The sequence below is a fragment of the Dasypus novemcinctus genome, chromosome 18 (genome assembly GCF_030445035.2).
Source record: "Dasypus novemcinctus isolate mDasNov1 chromosome 18, mDasNov1.1.hap2, whole genome shotgun sequence".
In the NCBI taxonomy this organism is placed as follows: Eukaryota; Metazoa; Chordata; class Mammalia; order Cingulata; family Dasypodidae; genus Dasypus; species Dasypus novemcinctus.
In genome coordinates, this window is record NC_080690.1 from 59,265,429 (window position 1) to 59,287,867 (window position 22,439).

Consider the following 22,439-nt stretch of genomic DNA (forward strand, 5'->3'; position numbering starts at 1 on the left):
CCCTTCTTCAGCTAGGAAACTGCAGCCAGAGAACTAAGGCAATAGATGCCTTGTGATATCTGGATTTGAAGCCAGCTGCTCTTTAAGACTGACCCTGAGTTCCAGCAAGTTCAGCTGCTGGGTATGTAATCAGTGAGCATTTAAGGCGTCTTAGAAGTGAGATTCCTAGAAAAGCAGCAATCCCTTACTCATTGCAGTTGTCTCAGATGGAGGTGGCGGGTGGAGCCCCTTGGTTTAGCACCCGTAAATCAGGCATTGCTAGGTGGGAAACTAAGCCAGGAGAAGCCATGTGTTGTGTCCGCGCTGCCCTGCAACGGGGCTGAAGACCCTGCACAGGGAAGTCAGTGGGCCGATGGGGCACGCACAGAGGCTGGAGGCATTGTGTGTCCCGCTGCGCGCTGCATGTGTCCTTCCCTCTGGGAAGCCTTCTACCCAGGCAGAGCCTCTGAGGCCGGATGTAGACAGCAAACAGGCCCGGAAAGGCCCAAGTGTAGCTTTTCATCTCGGGAAGTCCTGTGGCCCCACTGGTTCTCCTGCAGCAGCCTCACAGTGCCGTAGCAGAGCCTCCCAGGCGCCCTTGCTCCTGTGACACCAGTGGGGAACCAGTGAGGTGTGAGCCACAGCCTGCTCATGGTCTCCCTGCATCCACCCTGGCCTCTCCAATCCATTTGCCACATGCCGACCAAATAACATCCTGTTTGAAACGTGCTTGGTGTCCCTTTGCCAACAGGATAAAGTCGGAAATCCACTGGGCCTGTGGGGTGTGTTCTCATCTCCCCAGCCTCCGTTGGCCTGCTCCATCGTGTTCACTGTGCCCAGGCCCACCAATGCCCGTTGCTTCATGATCTCTTTTACCTGGCGAGATGTGCCCATCTGGTACTCCCTTTGCTCCTCCACACCTCACCCCTGCTCATGCTTCATATCTCAGTTGATACTTTATTGTGTTTAAGAAAGTCATCTGACCCCTCCTGCCAACGTTGGGGCCCTGTCTTAGGGCCGTGCCTATCACCTCCACTTCTTTGAATTACAACCACCTTTTGTTCTCTCTATCCCCCATGACACTGTGAGAATAGAGCCTGCATCTGTTTTGTCCACTGCTGTGTCCCTAGCATGTGGGAAAATGCTTAAATATATGTGCTCAATGAAAAAATATGTATTGATGAATGGATATCTAGCCAGCCTGTCAGGCAGAGAAAACAGACCTGCTGCTCATCCATTCAGAGAATGTCATTGGAATTTCTACTCATTGGACCATCTCCCATGGGACAGACAGTGCTGTGCGTGGCGTGAGGGCTAGAGCTTCATCACCCCCAGCCCCTCCCCTGAGAAAGAGGCCCCCATCGCTGTCCAGTCCCAGGTCACTTCTGCAGGCCAGCTGAGCCTCTGCCTCAAGATGGTGCTGAGCTTGGCTGTGTGCTTTGGAAGGTCATATGAAGTCCTCCCTGGGGATCCTCCCAGGCCCCGGGGATAGCCAGCTGTCCTCGCAGGGTTGTGCTAGTTACGAAACACAAGCAGGATGCTTTTCGAGTGAGCAAAGGAGGAGAAAGTGGGAAAGTGATTGCTAGAACGAAATTCACCCTATGTTGTTCAAATACTGACTGCGCCAGGTATGCATGCCCTGTGTGCCAGGCACCAGGGATACGGTGGTGACGAGACAAGAGACAGTCCCTGCCCTCAAAACGGTGCATGTGGCTAAACCACAGGGACGCCTTTTTTCCCCCTTTTTATCCCCTTCCCCTCTTTCTCTTTTATACAGAAATTGCTACCTGTAGGTAAAATGAACTTCCATAGTGAGAGGTAATAATGTGTTTTTGTTTTTAGGAGTAGCTAAAAATGTAAAAGCATGGTGCTGTGGTGTTAGCTGGTTGGCCCCTTTCCTGAAACCTGGCTAAATATTGTACCATGTTCTGGGAAGCCCCGCTTGTCTCCCTTTACTGAGCCAAGCCTGGAGACGTTCAATACGAGGAGAGGAAGCGCAGTCCGGGCTGTCTTCGGTGGCCATTGTTATTTATGGGGCATTGGCAGAGGAGTCAGCACCATGGAAAATCTAGAGAAAGACAGAGGCTACGCGGTGTGCTGAGCAGAATCTGATAGCTCCGTGGCTTTCTGCAGGCCACGGGACTGGAGCGACACGGCCACCTTTCTCTCCATCTGGCCTCGGCTTGGCCTTTGTTTCCCATGTCCTCCACACCTCCCCAACTCTCAGTGCTGAGCCATCCCGGGGAGTCAGCCACTCTGCTCCCCTGAGTCCTTGCTCCTGGGACCTTCTCACTGTTCAGGACATAAAACCTGAGACTGTTTGTCCTTTTAAATGCAACCTTGTTCTGCAGGAGAGAGTTGGCTTGTTCATTTGAAGATCGTGGGGTGTGCTCAGATAGACCTTTGAAAAGGGCCGGGCTTTGCTCAGGCAGCCTTTACTGGATAATGAGAAGAGGAAAACACAGGGAATTTAGTGGGAATTTGAAACTAGAGAGTTGAGGGGGAGGGAAGGTTCACCTTGGAGAAATCAAGTCTGTCTTTCTCTTGTAGGAAAATAGAATGTGATGCATGGCCCACAGGTTCTTTGTTTATATCCTGGGAAAAGAAAAGTCTTGGCTCTTGCCTCGTTGTGTTTTAAAAGTGTGTAGGCCTTTGCTCGCTGATTTCATTTTTTCACTCCCTGCACAGTTGTCATCCTCTGCAACTCCACTGAGTATGCTTTCTCAAAGGTCTCTGAAGCCTGTCTAATTTCCATCCCTGAGGGTGTCTACGCAGCATTTTGTAATCAGGATGTGTTAGGTACCTCTTGTGTGCTGATTGTGGTATTAGGTGTTGGGCATACAGGCCTTGGTTTCTACCCTCACTCTTCCCAGCCTTTTAACCACACCACACACACACACAGAGCATATACAAGAGTAGAATTTTTATATGCCCATCACCCAGCATCAACAATTATAATCTTGCCAAACTTGTTTCATCTGTTTCTTCTAAAATACTCTCCTTCCCCTACTCTGAATATTTTAAAGATGATACCAGACATCACCCATAAATGCTTCAGTGTTTCTTTAATAGATCTGTATGTATATATGTGTGTGTGTATGTATGTATGTATGTGTGTGTGTGTATGTATATATATATATATATATAAATGACTTGACTTATTTTCCTCCCTCATTGTTTGTGCTCACAGTCTACTTGTCATGTACTCTCTGTGTCTCTTCGTCTTCCTTTTAGGAGGCACCGGGAACCAAACCCAGGACTCCCATATGAGAGGGAGGTGCCCAATCATTTGAGTCATGTCTGCTTCTGGCTTGTTGTGTTTCATTGTGTCATCTTGTTGCATCAGCTTGCTGCGCCAGCCTTGCGTCAGCTCACTGTCTTGTTCCTTTTCTTTAGGAGGCACTGGGAGCTGAACCCAGGACCTCCTATTTGGTAGGTGGGTGCCCAACTGCTTGAGCCACATCTGCTTCCCAGATGTATGTATTTCTAACATAACCATATCCCATCATATTTGATGCTTCTGATCACGTCTTAAGAAAAACAGGGAAGCGGATTTGGTTTAAATGATAGAGCATAAGCCTACCACATGGGAGGTCCAGGGTTCAAACCTAGGGCCTCCTGACCCGTATGGTGAGCTGGCCCACGCGCAGTGCTGATGCGTGCAAGGAGTGCCGTGCCATGTAGGGGTGTCCCTGCATAGAGGAGTCCCACGCACAAGGAGTGTGCCCCGTAAGGAAAGTCACCCCATGTGAAAAAAAGCGCAGCCTGCCCAGGAGTGCTGCCCCCACACGGAGAGCTGACACAGCAAGATGACGCAACAAAAAGAGACACAGATTCCTGGTGCCACTAACAAGAATACAAGCAGACACAGAAGAACATGCAGCGAACAGACACAGAGAGCCGACAACTGGGGGTGGGGGTAAGGGGTGAGAAATAAAATAAAAAATCTTAAAAAAAAAAAAAAATTCTTCCAGTTGGTTTCCTTGACATCACCTTCTCTCTACTTCTCTGATTATTCCTTCTCACCTCGTCTGAATCCTTTCCTTCTACCCACCTCTTAAATGTGGGCTTTTCACATTGTCTTTCCCTGGAGGATTTTATCTACCTTCTTGGCCTTAAGTATCACTTCTTAGTTCTGACCCACTTAACACACTCTTTTGCAATTATTTATAAACACCTGCCTCTCCCCTATTAGACTTTGCGATCTTTCATGGGGGAACCTTGTCTTATTCTTCCCTGAATGCCCAGCACTATACTTGGTATACAGTAGGAGCTCAGGAAACATTTGGGTGGCTAATTGAATGCATGTGTGAACAAATGACATTTTTGCTGAGTTTTAGATGTCAGTTTCTGATGTCTATTGGTTGTGTAGCAGATACTTTCATTGCAGTGGGTCCCAAACCGAACTCATTTTCAAGCCCCTCTCTGTGGCTTCTCCAGATCCCAGTTTGGCATTGCCCCATCCGTAAGCCACCCAAGTCAGAAATCTTGGAATCTTCTTTTGGCTCCTCCTTCCTGTAATGGGCACCAGATTTTACTGATCCCTCCCTTTCAGATATGCCTAGAGTCCTGACCTTCCTCCTCCTTTTTGCTTTTGCCAGTGTCCTTCCTCAGGGCCATATAGTATTTAAAAGACAGCTCGGGCATAGAGCACAGTGTTGCCACTCACTACCCAAGAGGTGTTTGACAGTGGCCAAATGACTGAACCGCTCTGGAAGATGAGGGTAATGTCTTCCAAGGGCTGTGGTGAGACTCCACCGGGCCAGTGCCTGTGTGCCCTGTGCACCATGCCAGCCACATGGTAAGCACTCTGCTGTCCACGCTCGTCGCTGTCATTCTCGTCTATGTTCAGGTCTCCCGTAGTGGCCTCCTAACTGGTTCATCTCTGTGGCTCTATGAACATTACCTTTTTGTGATTCATATCTAATCAGGTCACTCAGAAACCTTCCTTTCCTCCAGCCACCCACTGCCTAGAGAGCAAATTTTGAGCTCTTTGACCCCTCTACCTTCTGTGACACTATCTCCTGCCACCACTTCCCACCCTGTCATAGGGGTTCCCAAATATCTCCTTGGGGCAATCAAGTCTGTCTTTCTCTGGTAGGAGAGTGCTCTTGTGAGTTTTGCTCATGATGTTACCATTATGTGGAGTGACCTTCTTCCAGGTCATCATCTATCAGAATAGTGCTCCTCTTTCAGGGACCAGATCAGCTGTCACCTGCGCTTTGCCGTCCCTGTATCACACTGCCCTGCCGCGTCTGGCTTTCCATTGTCTCCCTCCAACCAGACTGCACTTCCTGAGGGCAGGGCTACTGGACTCTGACGGCTTCTACCAGCTCTGCCCAGATCCTTGGTTGTGAGTCTCCCTTTACTCATCTGAATCTCAGTAGATGGGAAGCTACCTGAAGGCAGGTTTCAGCTCAGTAGATGTTTAGTTAAATAAGTGCAGGATCTCTCTTTGCCTTTGGTTCTTTTCTCCTTTTCCCTTTGTTTTATCATTTCTTAAGAAGAGAAGATGCATTGAAGTTAGAAACTCATGACAGGGTTTTGCTCCCTCTGAAGGGAATGGTCGGGTTCCATCTGTGGACACTAGGACAGATGCTGGAATTACAGCAGCATTTGTCATTGGGGGAAATTTGGGATACAGGCTTTCTTATCTTCCTTTCGCTCATGCTCCTCCACCTTACAGACGGAAGCCCCCCTCAGCCCTGGGACTGGAACCAAAGCACATCTGATGCCTGCCTTCCTCCAGCGGCTTGCCACCCACAGAGCAGAGAGGATCAAAGGCCTCAGTGGGGGAGGAATCAGTGGGGGAGGAAGGGACAGGGATTCCCATCAGAGGACCAGACACTCCTCTCTGCCTTCTGCAGCTCGGCCCTTGATCCAGGGAGAGGTCGAGGCAACAGTAGAAGGGGGCAACAACCATTTGGAACTGATTTTGCATGGAGGATTTAAGATTTAAAGCAAAGATACTTTTAACAGAGCCACCGTTTTTCAAATTGAGTCTCACATGGATCTGCAATATTATAAAACAGTTAAATGAGCTCTTATGGTTAAATTTGAGTAGGGAATACCTACCCTCACCCCTGGAACCCCACGCACCCACCCCACCCCCAACAGCATTTTTGGGAACACTGTTGGAAAGTCACTCCTTTAAGGAAATCAGTGTGACCTTCCACCTCTCCAGTAAGGGAAACTGTCCACTGTTGTTTCCCTCCTGAGAAATCCACCGTGGCTCACCCTTAGACCCTAGTGTCTCTAAAGAAGGTTCTGGCTGCATCTCATTGGATACAGCTTCGTGCTTTGTGGATAGTGGTCACCTTCTGGTCCCCAGCCTCCCAGAGGTGATGGTTCTAGTTCTGTGTGTATGTGTTGGAGGGAGAGAGGGGAGCCTTTGACAAAGGACAGCAAGTCCTCTTGACCTTCAGCGTGTATCCCCAAACCTCCCATTTCTCTCCATCTTCACTGCCCTAAACTTGGTCCAATCCACCCCGTCATCTCTGGCCTGAGCAATTGCAGTAGCATCCTAACTGGACTCTTGGTTCCTGTTCTGGCCACACTGTAATCTTCACAGCCCTTGATGTATGTGTGTGTGTGTCTGTCTGTCATCTCACTCTGTAACTTGGACCCTCCAAAGGCTTTGTCTCCTCCACTTGAATGCTGCAGGTGGGTAGGGCTTTTGTTCATTTAATCCCATTTCTTAAAATAGCAGGTGGCATATGGTAGGTATGCAATACATTTTTGTGTTTGGTAATCTATATACACAGAAAGTTTCCCTTTTAAACCACTTTCAACTGTATAATTCAGTGGCATTAATTATATTCACATTGTGTGCTACCATCACCACCATCCATTACCAAAACTCTTCCAAATAACCCCGAGAGAAACTCTCTACCCATTAAGCATTAACTCCCTATTCACCCTCCTACCCTACCCCTGGTGACTCATAATCTACTTTCTGTTTCTATGACTTGCATATTCTTGTAGTTATTTCATGTATGTGAAATCATACAGTATCTGTTCTTTTGTATCTGGCTAATCTCACGGATCATGATGTCTTCAAGATCCTTCCATGTTGTAGCATATGCCAGAGTTTCATTCCTTTTTTTGCCTGAGTAATATTCCATAGTAGGCTAGACCACATTCATGTGTTGATGGACACTTGGGTTACTTCCACTTCAATACATTTTTTTAAGAGGTACCGGAGATCAAACCTGGGAACTCCTATATGCGAGGCAGGCACTCAACCACCGAGCTACACCCACTCTCTCAATACATTTTAAATTGGAATGAATGAATGAAGTTTGGGAGATGCTCAGAGAATTCTCTCTCTTCTGGGGAGGTTGTGGACTGTCTGGGAAGGGTATCTTGTTCCAGCCCTGTGTGCCCAGGCTGGGATGACTCCAGAATCCTGTGAGGCCTGTCAGTTTTCTAGTTCTCAAGCTGTGTCAGTGCATTCAAACCTAACCAATTTATTCCATGCCAGCCAGCAAGGTTGTGTCTTCCACTACAGCCCCTGCCTCCCATCTTTCGGACTCGTCTGCGAGAAAGCAAGTGGTAAGGGCTCTCTGAACCCAGACAGGACTTGCTGTACAGGCCGCCTGAAACTGCTTTCCTTCAGGCCTGCCTCAACCAGGCACAGTGAACAGGGGTGGGTCTAAGCCAGGCCTCCCCCTGCCACACATGGGAGAAGTGTTGGGCCACTGCCTGGCCAGCGGGGCACCAGCCTCCTTCCCCTCTCTGAAAGGACAAGAGGGCAGTTGGGTTGCACCTTTGTTTTATGAGTCACTAGTGATAGCCTGTCATAAATGGTTATTATTTCCTATACTTTCAGAGAAGCTTTATCTGGCATCCCCTGTGCAGTCCAGGAAGGGATTTGATACAGGGTTGGTTAACACACTGTTGTGTCGAAATCTGTCATTGTGCCCATATAAGGCAAACTCCTCGGGTTACTTTTTACTTTGGCAGAATCACAGGAATGTCCAGGTAACAAGGCCACCTCAGCATAGCTCTGATTCTCGCAGGGTCACCTGACTCACCGTACCTCTCACATGACTCAGGCAGCAGCTCAGCTCCTCCTGTGGTTATGGCTTCTGGAATCTGCCCTCTGGGGCCACTCTAGGCTTTGTGTCTTCCTTAGGGTAGTTAAATGATAGAAACTATGTGAGGTACCTCACCTGGGGCTTCCCAGAGCAAGAACCAGAACCAGAACGCAGCCTTCCTTGTATAGACTCCATGTTAGTTGGAGGCAGTGTGTCCCAGCTCTGCCACTTCCTAGCTCCACGACTGTGACCATTGGCAGGCAGATGCTTCAGCTTGCCAAGCCTTATCTGTAAAACATAAGGTGCGTTGCACAAATCTTGGTATATAGTAAGTACTCGATAAATGTGAACCATTTATATTAGGCTAAACCTTATACCTCTCCCACTCAAAAATCCCTCTTGCTGTCTTTGGTTAGGAGCTTTAATAGGGCAGTTTGGACTGGTACCCAGAGACCCCACCAATCTCCAATCCTCACATGTTATAAAAAGAGCCCTCAGGACCACTGAGCCCTTTCCTGGAAAAGTGACCCCACACCTTCACCGTGGTGCCCCAGTCCCCCCCACCCCCCCCCACACACCAGTCCTCAACTGTGACAGGCAGGAAGCAATCCGCCCCAGAGCACAGGAGTCCCTTTTGCCTCTGACGTCAAGGTGTTCCTGGAGACAGCCACCTCGTGACTGCAGGTGGGGTTAGCGCTGGCCCCAGGCCTGTAGGTGGGGCAAGCCTGGGTGAGAGTTTAGCCCTGACTTTCTGCCAGGGCAAACGTTTCCACCATTTTTAATGGAGCAATTATGAGTCAGGTTTCAGTCTCTCTACTGGTTCCTCCCAATCCTATAATTACCCTTTGGCCATAGAACCTTATTTTCGTTTTTCTTTTTTTACATCCTCTTGAGACACTGTTACTATTGTCTATCTTGTGTGTCCAAGGGGTCTGAGATTGAATATGGTAAAGAAAAACAAGAAGAGAGACCTCAAACCCAGGGTGATTTCTTAACCCACAAAAACTGCACACCCCACACTATCCTAATGCGGGGACGTTGAGCCAGCACCTACTCACACGAGGCTCAGGGCAGGTTGGATAACTTTTAACACCACCAATGGCCTTTTGGACTCCAAGCCTGGGATTTCTGGTCAGAGGCACCTCCTGATAGATTGATGGATTCATTCAGCCCCTCCTATGAGCTCTCCCCAAAAGGAAGCCATGCTGAGCCTTAGGAAAGGGCAGGCAGGCTGCCCAGCACCCTGCTGGGCCCCCTGCCAGTGCTGATCTCCCAGAGAAGAGGGGGGTTGATTATGCAGATAAACGGCCTACATACTCTTCCCAGCTCCAGGCTCACCCTGTTTCTGAAAGGGTTCATCTTACACCCAGGCCCTGACAACAGGGAGCCGTTGGGGACCTAGGATATGCAAGTGCATGGCTGTGGGTGCTGCTGCCTCAGGGGGCCTGGCTCCAGAGTGTGTTAAGATCAGAGATTTCAGACTAAATCCGGCCCCCCCCCCAGCATACCACCCATCCCCAGACACCCCTCCCACTTTGACTTGAGTAGAACTGTGGAGTCAGAACCTCCCAAAACAGGAAAGAGGGAAAAGGTCGCGGTGGGGGAGCTCAGTTGTGAAGAGGGCCCCACACCACCCTGAAAGGCCCGGCCTGCTTGTGCTTCCACCAGCAAGGCCCAGTGTGGGGCCACGTAAACACTAGCAGAAAACCAGCTGCCTGCCTGAGAGTGAGCAGAGGGAGCAGTGGGAGCCGTGCCCCGTCCTGGATGGAAGGCCTGCCTATTCCCCGCTCCTGGTAGGATCTGTTGGGGAGTTTGCGGGGTGGCTCGGTGTGGAGGCATGCTGAGAAGCAGCAGCTCTTGCCTGAACTTCACTTGGTTCCCATCGGTACCCCCTCTGACTTTTTCTTTCTAAATACCAAACACCTCTTATCTGGATGAGCAAGTGCATGGGTGGATTTGTCCAGAATAAAATGTTAATTCTAAAGACTGGTCCTCCTAGGTGCTTATTAGGATTCTAAGCCACACAGACTCAAGGCCAGGATTGGCTCACTTTACTATCTTTTTGAAGGATCAAAGCTTAAACCAGACAATCTTTAATCCCCCCCACCCTCACCGGGCAACCTGAGCTCAGCTGTGACCTGTTGGAAGTAAATGGGGTTTTTGTAGCTGAGACCTCCCTGCTCTGCAGGTGAAGGGCCCCTGGTGCCTGATCATTTCACAGCAAAATGCCAGTGGGGCCAGAGGAGATGGAGGGCAGGCTGCCCCAATTCAAAAACTGCCTTTTGGGAGTGGAAGTTTTTTCTTTTAAAGGTAGCTATTTCAAGGTAGGCCTTACCCATCTCCTCTTCCTGCTGAAAAGCTCTCCTTTGAGAACTGAGCACTGCCTCCTGCCTCTGCCCTGTTGGCCCCACCTGCCTTGAGTTCAAACTCATGTCTTCCTCTGTAAGAGGACTGTGTATGGGGAGGACAGGAGCTCCCCCCTTAGAGAGGAATCGGTTGGCTGGTTTTCCATGGTGGGGTGGCTCTAGAAAAGTCTGAGAAAAGAGGTGGGCTCCAACGGGAGCACCTCCCTGCCCAGCGCTGCCTATCCCCCCTGGGGGTTTCTTTTAGCCCCAAGGATCCAGTCCAGTCTATCAAATCCAGTGGTTTGCCCTGGGCCTTAGATCTCTCATTTAGGGAATGAGGCAGTTCTATTAGAGTGTTGCTTCTCAACCCTGGCTGCATGTTAGAGCACCTGGTGAGGGTTTTTTTTGTGTGTGTGTGTTCTTTTTTAAAGACTACATACGATGTGAATCTGTTTATATGAAATGTCCAGAAGAGGCAAATCCATAGACAGAAAGTAGGTGGGTGGTTGCCAGGGCTCCAGGGAGGGCAGTGGGGAGTGACTGCTGACAGATTTGGGGTTTCCTTTTTGGAACAGTGGTGATGTTTGCCCAACCTTGGGGCGATACTAAAAACTACTGAATTTTATATATTCAAAGGGTGAATTTTATGGACTGTGAATGATACATTAATTTTAAAAAATATTTATTCTCCAAACTGTACATGGTCACAAAGTACGTGCACACGGTGACCTGCTCCTGGATTGTTGTTTGTTATCTATTGCTGCATATCAAATTGCCTCAAAACTTAAGTGGTTTGAAACAGTAATGAATTTGAAACATTCATTATCTCAAAAAAGAAAAAGATCCTGGGTAATTCTAATGTGCAGGCAGGGTTGAGAACCACTGGATTTGAAAGATCTCTGGAAGCAAGAAGCATGCGATCTGGTGATTATGTTCCTTTGTTCATTTGGTAGTTGGGTGGTTGGACTAAGGGAGGGGGGGAGTTTGGGGGACTGCTTTGTGTCAGCCCCCAGAGTGCAGCAGCTTCTGGGAAGATCCGAGGGGCCTGGCTTCACCAGCTGCAGGGCTAATACTGAGCAGTGGCACCTTCTGGAACAGGAATAAAATAGCAGTGAATATAACGTCCGTGCAGTCTGGACCAGGCTCTGTGTGTAGTGCTTTTCTGTGTCATCCTGTCGAATGTTTACAACATGTCTCTTGGCTATCGGATTATTTTACAAAGGAGGAAACTGAAACTTAGGGAAGGGAAATTCGTTTTCTGAGGCCACACACACTAAGTGGTGAAGCCAGGATTTGAACCCATGTGTGTTTAGACCTGAGAGCCCTTTCTCTGGAGCACTGGGCCCCGGGTTCTTTCCTCACTCCTCCAGCTCTATTCCAATCAAGGTCTCTCGGGCTCCGCGGTACTCAGGCCTGAGCGGAAAGGGCTGCCAAGGAGCTCTCCTTTGACCCGGGTCTCTTCCAGGGGTCTGGCAAGCCAAGCGCATTTTCTTCTCTGCCTAGTTTTTGCAATATCTACAGCCCTAGGATTCTTGTGGGGACCCTAACTTGTGTCAAGTGTGATAAGAAACTCTGAAGTCCTGGGTGACTGGACATGATGAGCCCCAGCCCTGGGCCCTTCTTTCTAGGGTTTATTGAGTCCCTACTATGGGCAAGGCCCTGTCCCAGGCACTGGGGTCCTGCAGCAAACAGGATATATAAGCCCCTTACTCCCATGGAGCTTGCATTACACCTGGGAGGGAGCCTGCTTACGAACAAAGAATAAAATTCCTGTTAGTAGTAAGTGCAGCAGATAAAACACAACAGAATAGAGTGCTAGCAAGGGCAGGGAGGGTTCCCGAAGATGATGACATTTGAGGAAAGTCTGAGAATGAGGTAAAACCAGCCCTGTAAAAAGCTAGGAGAAGAAAGTCTTAGTCCAGCATTTCTCCTGAGGGGACTTCACACCAAAATCAGTAAATTCGTTCATTGCCGCAACAAAATGTACATTTTCTGTTGCCCAGCAGGAGACTGGCCAAGGATGGAATGTTAGCTATTGGGAGGGGATGTGGGGGTAAGGAGCTGGTTTGTGGATGGACACGCAGGGCCTTTGGAATGCTTGTAGAACACGCTGCGGTATTTATACCTCTCTTCCAACTGGGAAAGTCAGAGCTTTTTCATGGAGACTGAGAAAACTCCGAATAAGGCAACTTCAGGCCAGGACCTGAGAAGCATTCCATATTTCACTGTAATTGCTCTCAAATTAGGTTATGCTGTCAATGGGGCAGGCACACAGTGTGCCTCTCGGCCCCTGGCTGGGGCTTGGGTACTGTGAGCAGCCCATTGTGTTCTCAGGTTGCAGCTTTGCCAACCCTGACCCATTACCTGTGCTGCCTGGGTTAGCTGGGTTCCAGCCGCTGGGCCACGGGCAGCGCGTCCAGTTCATTTTTTGTTCTTTCAATCTCTGGTCCCTGGTTCTTAACATATCCTTTGGAATCTGGTGAACGCAATGGAGTCCACACAAATGCTGACATGTACAGTCTCAAAAACCATTTCAGAAGTTTAACCGGCTCCCTGTGCAGATGTTGCCAGGGCAATCGCTGTTTGGCCCGGGGCGCTGGTAACCCAGATTCCAGAAGGCTTAGCCATCGGGTCCCTGAAAGGACCTTTAGAGTTGGTGATGAAGCCCAGGGGCCAGGGGAGCAGTCTCTGCTTTCCGGAACTGAAAAGATGCCCCACTGAGGCCAGGCCTGGCCTGGGGCCTGGCAGTCGCCAGGCAGATGGGCGATAAAAAGGGTCGGTGTCTTCCCTAGGAATAAATAGCCGTTCCTCCCCTGTGTCCAAGCCCTGGAAATCCTTCCTGAGGACTTTTGCAAGCGGGAACCATGGGCAGCGTCAGAGACCACAGCAGGCAAGGTGGGAGTTCAGGAGGTGGGACGGCGCCCTCCCCCTCAAAAAGCAGCCGATGCCCCAGCGGAGCGGCAAACCCGACACGGTATTTCAGAGATGAGGTTTGAAAATTCCCAGGACCCAGGGAGCCCTGTCTTGTCTCCATGTGGCCTGGGGAAAAGAAATGCAAGCTGGGCCTGGCCCTGACGTCCTGCTAAGGGGTGGGCTGCGCACACAACGGAAGGCGGGGGATGCGGCTTGAGGCGGTGAACAGTTTCTCCTAAAATCTCCTCCAGCGTGTAGTCAATGGAATCCACATGTGAGCATCTGCCTGGCTTGCTCTGTTTCTCTTCACCAAGACCGGCCCTTCTGGGACGGTGGGACTAGCAGAGCTTCCAGCCCCAGTCCAGGAGCTCTTGGCCCAAACTGACTTTCTAAAGGCTCCTTTTATTCAGGGCTTAGTGGAATTCCCACTTCCAACAGACTTCCTTCCATGCCACCGCCTTCAGTACCGAGAACGCGTTTTGTGACAGGAAGCTGCTGCAGGGAAGGAAAGTTTTTTTCAGCTGGACCGGACATATCCCACCAGAACCCTTTCTTCTTGCGCTTGGGTTTGCTGTGCTCACCCCGTTCCTGTGGGCCCTGTCTCTCAAGTTTGTTTCTTAGGCAGTGATTGCCCAAAGGGTAGACCCGGCTTTACCTCTTTGGGTTGGGGGAGGGAATCATCGATGAATGGCTCATTAAAGCCCACTGCTGCCACATTCCTGGCTGCTTAGGTCACCTCCCAAACAATGTCGATCATTCATTCACCCAGCCGCCCGGCATCCTGGCTGCTGGGAGGGGTCCCCGTGACACAGGAAGGACTTTATGGCCAGTGATGCGTGGTCCCCTCCCCCAGCACAGTGACGAAGCGGAAACAGCTCCGAGGCCCCTCTGAAGCCTGCCCTCCTCAGTTTTCCATGGGGCTCCGCACAGGCAGTGGTGATCTCAGATGCACCAAGCAGCTCGTCTTTTCCTCCTCCTCTCCCCCTCTCACACCCTGTGCTATTTTAGCAAGAGGCTGCCAGTGTGCAGATGCAAGTTCTGGAGGCGCGTCTCTGTGGTTTTTTCATGTGTGTTCTCAAAGGCAGCACCGTCCACATCCTTCCTTCCTCCCAAGATAGGTCAAGGACGGGGGGCCAGCTCCCCGTCACAGGGTGGCCAGGGACTGGCTGGGGGCAGTAGGGCCACCCCTGGCACTGTTCCGCCTTCCTCCTCCCACACAGGTACCAGCTCATCTGCAGTCGGGGACAAAGGTGGGTCTGGGCCTGTGGGGTTCCGTTCTGCTGGCTCTGTCTTCTGGTCCCCAGCTAGCTCAGCGGTGTCGCTCGCGCATTTGCAGAATGATTTCCCACCCCCCCGCTTTTCTTTAAGGGGGTACGGAGGATGGAACCCGGGACCTCATACATGGGAAGCGTGCGCTCAACCACTAAGCTTCATCCACTCCACCCACTCCACTGCCCCACGTTTTGATAGCGGTTCGGCTTGTCATATGAAGCTCATCTCAACCTATTTTCCCCCCTGTTTAAAAGATAACTTCCCAAAATAAGTTGATGCCCAAAGTCTCTCGACTTCTTGTTCATCTTTTCATTTGACAACTCTTTTGAGCTCACAATTGTGTAATAGAATCCCTGTTTCCTTCCCGAGGAAGAAGGCTGTGGTCTGCAGAATAGCAGCTTTGTCCTCAGCCCCACTGGGGGTCGTTGCCTTCCTCACCCCGCCAGACCCCCTCCCCGCCTCGCGGCCTTTGCACGTGCTGTCTCCTCTGCCTGCCTAACTCCTAATTAGCCTTTACCTCCCGCTTGAATCCCACTTCCTGTGAGGGAGGCCTCCTGGCTCCCTTGGCCACTGGGCTACAAGAGCCTTTTCTGTCTGTCCATAAATTCAGATCTACGTCCCTGGCACCCCAGGAAAGTTGTGGAGGTGAAAGAATAATGCGATTAGCAGCTTGGACTCTGAGTTCCAATCCCTACTCTATTAGGGTATGTGACTTTAATCTCTTTCTGCCTCAACTTCCTCATCTGTTAAATGGAGATAATATCTTATATGATCTCAGGGTTGGTAACAATTAGCCCCCTCCCTGGTGGAAGGAAATTATGTGTCTGTTATGCTTCCTCCCATGGCCAGTACATAGTAGAGGCCCCAAGCCAGTACTTGTCAGACAGGTGAGCACATGGAGTGCCTCCCGGGTGAGGCGCTGCGGACTCGGCCACTGCCACATTCTGGCTGTTCAGCGTTCCACCCGCTCACATCGACCCCTGACAATAAATCGAGATGAGCTCGCTGCTTTCTGCCCTTTCTCCCTCCCACAGAGGGCCAGTAGCTGTGATTCTTCCCAAAGGAAATGGGAGCCTTGACTTTGGCAAGGCTGCTGAGTGCCCCTCGGGGACGCTTTGCCCTCCTTTTTCCCTGGCCACCGCATACTGACTCCTGCCCCTTTGCTCCTTCCCTGCACAGCAGCCGCGCGACCTTGCGGAGGCCCTGTGAGGTCTGCCTGCCAGCGGCGCGGCGTCCTGCCCTGCTCCTCCTCCCCTGCTCCTCCTCCCCTTCCTCCACCTGGGCTCGCTGTCTGGAAAGTCTCCTTTACTTTCTTAAGAACTCCCCACCACGCGGCTCCTAGTTGGACAGCCCCCTCTTCAGGGGAGCTCTGGCCTGTCTGCACCCACCTTCCCCTCGGCTCCTTCTTGAGGGCGAACAGCAGGGCCTCTGGAGGAGTGCCTGCCCCAAAAGCCTGCTCACAGGTCCCCTCACCTCTCAGTCTCCTCGTCTGTCGAATGGGACCTCACAAGCGGTTGGAAGGATGAGAGGGTTTATTGCATGACAGAGCGCCCCAAACAGCGAGTGGAGCGCTGTGAGCTCGGGGATGTGTTTCCCGCGGGTCGCTGGGGCCGCCGCGCCTCCTGAGGGCCGGGGAGCTAGTAGGGTGGGTCTGCTTTGGTGGGCTCTCCCCCACCCCCTGGGAGCTCCGTGGGAGCACAGGCTGTGTCTCCTCTTGCTTGTGGTGGTCAGCACAGGCTTGGCCCAAGGGTCGGCGCTCCCAGTGCTGTCAAGGGAGCGCGTGTGTGACAACTCCCAGGGCCCCGGCTGCGGCAAGCAGTGGGTCTGTCACGGCTCGTGTCCTGTCACAGCCCGTGTCTGTCACTTCACTGAGTCTTTTGAGTGGTGGAGGGGGGCGGGGTGGGCACACGAGACCTCCATCTATCAACCCCTCTCCTCACTAGCCACCCCACAGATCTTGGCCTAAACCAGGTAGGGAGAGAAAGTGTATAAGCAGAATGTTATTTTAGTAACTGAGAAGAAAAAAGAGCTATGAGATTTTAATGTGCATTCGAATGCCAGCGCCTCCTCACCAGTCAGCCCGCCTCGAGCCGTGGCGGTCCAGGCCTGACTTGCCCTGGTGTCAGCCTCGAGCCCTGTGCTCCGCGAGCCCGTGTCAGTGGGGGCCCCCTTGCCTGCCAAGGAGGAGAAAGCCGGGCCAGGGGACTGAAGTGAGGTGGGGAGGCCTTTCGCCTGGGCCCTGCCCTGAGGCTGCTGTCAGGAGTTCTTCCTCCGCGCCTCCAAGGCAAGAGTGGGTGTTCTGAGCACCTGCTTGGGGTTCTGCCGCCTCCAGTCAGGGCTCCAGAAGGCCACGGCAGAGGTACCGTTGCTCTAAAAATAAAGCTCTCCCTACACGTGTGTGGCGCTGAGTACTTCATCTCTGCCAGGCACAATGCCAAACCATTTACTGGGTTATTTTGTTTAATCCTCATCTTGACTTTGAAGAAGAGTGAGGATCCAGAGGCTCAGTGAGAGGGCCCTGTTTGCCCACGTTTTCCCAGCCAGTCAGCGGCAAAGCCCAGATTTGAACCCGGGTCTGCGTGACCCCAGGGCCAGAGCTCTCATTTTCTACCCAGAGCAGAAGAGCAAAGGTGCAGAGATGGGGCGTGTGTCTGCAGGGGTGGGAGGACCCTCGTGAAGACGGCCTGAACACGAGGGGGCAAGGTTTCTTCACGGCTTTCCCAGGTCGGGGCGGGGCACCTTGAGAGGGCCTCTTGTCCCATTTCTGCGCCAAGCCGTGGCTAAGGCCCTTGCAGCTGAGATCCCACCCTCCCCAGAGGTGGGTGTGTGTGCACACACGCACAATTCACCTTGCACTGCCTTTATGCCAGCCCTGCCGGATGCTTTCGATGCATATTCTCCCCGTTTAAGCCCTACAGCAACTGCGGGAGGTGGGTTCTGATAAATCCATTCTATTGAGAAAGAAACAGGGACTTACCTAGGAAAAGTCACACTGCTTCTGTTGGGAACTAGAATAGGGAAGCCGGGGAGCTGCTGCTGTTCAGGCCAGGTCTCTGCCCCTTCAGAGCACGCAGGCGGAGCAGGGGCTGTGACCATGTAGGCATGCAAGACCAGTCCCACCCCCAGGAGTTTCCGTGGGGTAGGGGAGAAAGCTCACGTGCATGCAGCATCCAGTAAAACAGAAAACAACTGCAGAATGCTGCGGAGAGCGCCAGCGCCTGAGCGTGGTGGGAGCAGGCAGGCTGCAGAGGCCCAGGGGGGAGGGACGCAGGTCTGGGGAGCTGGGGAAGGGCAGAGAACTGCCCCCATGGGAACCTCTTGCTCTGCATCACTATTACCCCATTCCCACACTGACCTCTGACCTGGGTGGTGTCATCACCGTGTTACAGAGGAGGACACGGGCACTGGGAGGGTCGGGTAACTTGCCCACATGCTTGGGCTCCCCTGTCCTCTAGCCCTGGTGTGTCTGAATCCAGAGTTGTACGGGGGAAAAAGAAGAAACGAAGTTGGAAAGGCTCATTCCCTTGATGAGACGCAGTGTGGGGGAGACAGAAGACAAAAAATAACTGCTAGAGAGCAGTGGGAAAGGCACTGAGAATCCGGTGGGGGAGCAAGTCCATGTGGGCGTCCTGGAGGAGGTGCACCTCAGGCTGAGGGTGGGTGCTAGCTGTTTGAAGAGGCAGAAGTAGGCCAAGGCAGCCTTAGACCAAAAACATGCAAGGCGGATGGGGCTGTTTGCTGGGCAGAGGAAGTCTCCAAGTCGATTGGGGGGTAGGGGATGGAGGGTGGGCGGTTGAAGGAGACCCTGACACTTGTCCACCTGGTGTGCCATGTGTTAATTAGGTGGCCCCTTTGTCTGGGAGAGGGAGCCTTGTGCTGTGTCTCTGGGAATGAGTGGGGCTGGTAACAGTTGTCAGAACAAATGGTGCTTAGCTGGGAGCTCCTGGAAGCCCCGCTCCCTCCGCATGGCCTCTGCCTGCACCCCAGGTGTGGAGCGTGTCCTGCGCGCCCCCAGTGGCTGCCCACTGCTGGCCTAGCCCTGCAGATGGAGGGGGAGTGCGGGGTGTGGGGCACGGGGTCTCCTAGAAGAAACAGAGGCCCTGCTGCAGAAGGGGGAACGGGCTGGTTTCCCCAGCAGGTGTCTGGGCACGTCTGTGTCAACGGCTGCCTGCGTGGCTCTGATGTCTGAAAACAGGCCCAGCTGAGGGAGCTGAGTGGCCGTTACCCCCCAAAGCCACCCGCCTGGCGCTTGTGTGTTCTGCCCTCTTCATTGGTGTGCTTGGGCTGTTCACAGCCCTCCCTACCCGAAAATGCCCTTCCACCTTCCAACTTCTGCATGCCTGTGATTCTCCGAGGAACAAACCCTGGTAGAGGTCAGGTGCAGCCCTGCCACTCTGCACTCAGTGATCAGAGGTGGGTTTCCTGACCTCCGCATCTTCCTATCTACCCATCCGGGTTGCTGTGAAGATTAAAAAAAACGCATCTAAAGGGTAGAGCTTAGGGCCCAGCCCCGAGCAAGCACCTGCTGCTGGCCGGGCCGAGCTGACCGTCCACACCCCTCTGCTGCCTCCCCAGACCTTCACAGCCTGGTGCAACTCCCACCTGCGCAAGGCGGGCACGCAGATCGAGAACATCGACGAGGACTTCCGCGACGGGCTCAAGCTCATGCTCCTCCTGGAGGTCATTTCAGGTGAGGCTCCTCACCCACGTCATGCAACCCAAACCCTGGCATGGGTGCCCGCCTGTTGGGCCTCCGGGAGCCCAGTGGGGGAGAGCAGTAGGAGACACTGACTCCTCTTCTCTCTCCCCCACTTTTTCTCTGTGTGCCTCTCTTAGGGGAGCGGTTACCTAAGCCGGAACGGGGGAAGATGAGAGTGCACAAAATCAACAATGTGAACAAAGCACTGGACTTCATCGCCAGCAAAGGAGTCAAGCTGGTCTCCATCGGGGCAGAAGGTGAGTTCAGGATGGAGCGGCCAGGGCCTAGCACACTCCGACCTTCAGTCTCTGGGCTGTGACACCTGCATTTGAAACAGGAGTTTTATTAGCAGCAGAGCACTTGGGTGCCTAAAGCCCCAGTAAATATTCAGCAGTGACCAGCTGGCTGGCCGTGACAGGACGTTGGGTCCCCAGGCTTCCCCCGCAGAGTAATCAGGTCAGGTGCAGTCCTGGGAAATCTGGTGATGCACCTTAACCTTGCAAGGTAGGCTTCTGGATGATTCCTTCTGCAGTGGGGAGGAGGAACGGAACTGGACCCTGGACGCCCTCACCCTGCCCTCCTTGTGCTGGGCGCCGAGAGACAGCGACAGACACGTGGCCGCTTTCTGTGTCAGGAACAGCTTTGTCTCATGCCCTCCCTGGTGTCTGGGCAGGAGGGAGTGTACAGACAGAAGGGGTGTGGAGGCCAGTGCCAGGGAGGAAGTGCATGTCCACGGTTGGTGCCCAGACTTTGCTCTTAGTGCAGGGGCTGGGTGGAGCCTGGCCTGTGGCCAGCCCGGGGTCCTTCCGTGCCCAGAGCCCCGGGCCCCGTCCCCAGGCCTTCCACAGGTCAGTGTGCCCTCCCTCCAGCAGCACACTCTTGATGGGTCTCCAGGGTCGAGCTCCCAGGCGCCCTCGGAGATGAGGCGAGGACTGATGGAGCCCGGAAGCTCCCTGTCAGCCTGGGCTCACGGTCCTGCTCATTAGTCAGAGCAGGGTTTCTTCCGCCTGGGATGTCCATGTGGTCCCAGCTTTTAGAAAAACAAAGAAAATGAATTGCCCTTAAGGACAGGGCTCTGCGAGCTTGGCCCAGACTCCAGGCCACAGTGTGTGCACCGTGTTCCAAGCCCCTGCGCCGGCCCGGGGCCTCTCCGGGGAGGGGTGCCAGGCCTCACAGGCCACCATCAAGATGGTTGGTGTTTGTTTAAAAAAATCAAAACCCCCAAATCCCATCAAGCCCGGAGATTTTCTGTCCTTGCATGGATCTTTCCTCCTGGCTGTGCTCCAGGCTTCTGCTTCTCACAGCTGCATTTATTTTGCTCAAATGCTGGTTTGTAAATAGAGAAGGGGTTAGAAGAGAGACCTGTGGCAGTCATCAGTTTTCATTTGGAGGAAAGTCAGTCTAAAAATGTTCTGTTCACACCCAAACTGGTTCACTCCTTGCTCCCAGTCACGGTGATCCTGGGCCTTGGTCAAACCCGGGAAACCTTCCATGGGTTTTAGGACTCCTAAACCTCTCCCACCCCTGCCCCCTACCTCCCCATCTCCCCATCCCTCTGCATGGTCCAGGGAGCCCTAGGACCGTGGCTTCCTCACGGGGCTGTGAGCGGGGGCAGGAGTCTGTGGAGACACAGCTGCAGGCCAGAGAGGCAGCTGGTGGATGTGTCATGAGAGAAGCCATCCTCCTTCCCTCCCAGGAAGCCCTTAAGCCCCCTGTGACCAGCCGGGCATGGGAGCTACGCCCCCCCCCCCAATGGTGCTCAGCCCTGGCACATGGTGGGCACACAGCGTGGGGTTCCAGAATGACTGATTGCTTTGCTCCAACCTGAAGGGGCAGGCCAGCTCTGATATGGGGCTCCTAACCTGGGCAAGGCCTGGGCGGCGTTTGGCCTTTCCCCTGCCTCTGGGCAGCAGGCTGGGCGTATTTCTTCATCCTCAGACTCTTTAAAGCAAAAGCCGCCCACAGCCGGCCACCCGAGGCTTTGCTGCGGGAGCCCCTCCACTGTGGCTGATGGAGCCTCCCCACCCCTTTCCTCTCAGGTGGGTCCCTGGGGAAGGTGGGCCCGATGCTCTTTCCAAATCAAGCCCACCCAAGAGTTTGCTGTTTTTTTGGGCCAGTGAACAGGACTTCTTGAAGCGTCCCTCCCGGCCTCCTTCAGCCACACCCCCCGGCGGTGGTGCACCTTGGTCTGTCCATTCCCCCGCCTTTCTTCTTAGGAAGCCCTTTGCCACACTCCCTTGCAGGTGTTGAGGTGGGAGTGGGGGGCTTTAGAGTTCTGCCAACGGTGAGTCTGTTGGGTGGACTCAGTTCAGGCCCCTTGCACCGAATTCTCTCGACCAGCCTGAGGCACTCCCGACCCGAGTGTGGCCAAGATGGAGTTTCTCTAAGTTGCTGAAGCAGAATGGTGTGTGGTGCCGAGCTCTCCTTTCTCTCAAATTTCCTAGAAGTTTGAGAATGACTGTTTTAGGTAGTTAAGAAGGCCTGCAGCCCATCAGCTCAGCCCTGGATCCCTGGCTCTCCTCTTCCTTCAACAGCAGCAGGTATTTCTCAGGGGCCTAGTCCAGTTACCAGGGATACAGTGATGGCCAGAACAGCCCTTGCCCTTGTGGAAGGCACACAGTAAACAGGGAAATAAACCAGCAAATATAAATGGCGGTGAGGCTGTGGGGGAGGAGCAGGAAGCAGCAGAGGAGGGCCTGGGATGGTGACCAGCGCGGCCGCTCGAGACCAGTGCTCGTGGAGGCCATTGAGCGGTGACAGGGAAATGGAGCTTTCAGGGCAAGCAGGAAGCAGCCATTTGAGGAAAGAGGGGGAAAGCCCTCTGGGTGGACAGAAGGTGTCCCGGCCTTGAAGCAAGAAAGAGCCTGGCATGTTTGGGAAATGGAAAGGAGGCTTCTTGAGAAGGCTGGGGCAGGGGCCACATCCCCCAGGCAGGCCTTCCAGGCCCAGCTCGGGTGTAGGGAGCGACAGAAACATGCCTTTTCACAACAAGCCCCCCAGTTGCTGCGTAGCGGGAGCTCGGGGGGTACGGTGAGGGAGGGGAGATGATGAGGCACGGACAAGAGTGGCGCAGTTGGTGGAGGAAGCACACTGGTCTTGGCCATCGAGAGCACAGCACACCTGCACTGGCTGGAGCACAGAGGTGGAGAAGACGCCTTCTTTGCCCCAAGGGAGGAGCCTCCTCGGCAGGCG

The 22,439-nt window shown here is 53.0% G+C and overlaps 1 protein-coding gene across 7 annotated transcripts in view; it reads left to right on the forward strand.

Moving 5' to 3' along the window:
• ACTN4 (actinin alpha 4) overlaps positions 1-22,439 on the forward strand; it is a 67,539-nt gene that overhangs the window by 22,410 nt on the left and 22,690 nt on the right. For 6 of the 7 annotated variants that reach the window (XR_011646337.1, XR_011646336.1, XM_071209248.1 and 3 more), the window contains exons 2-3: positions 19,124-19,238; positions 19,385-19,504. Coding sequence is in view for 5 of the 7 variants with exons in the window: in XM_071209248.1 (XP_071065349.1) it covers positions 19,124-19,238; positions 19,385-19,504 (235 nt within the window). In the remaining 2 variants the exon portion in view is untranslated. Of the gene's footprint in view, positions 1-9,598; positions 9,812-19,123; positions 19,239-19,384; positions 19,505-22,439 lie in introns of those variants that run through there. The other variant, XM_071209249.1, reaches the window with a different exon arrangement.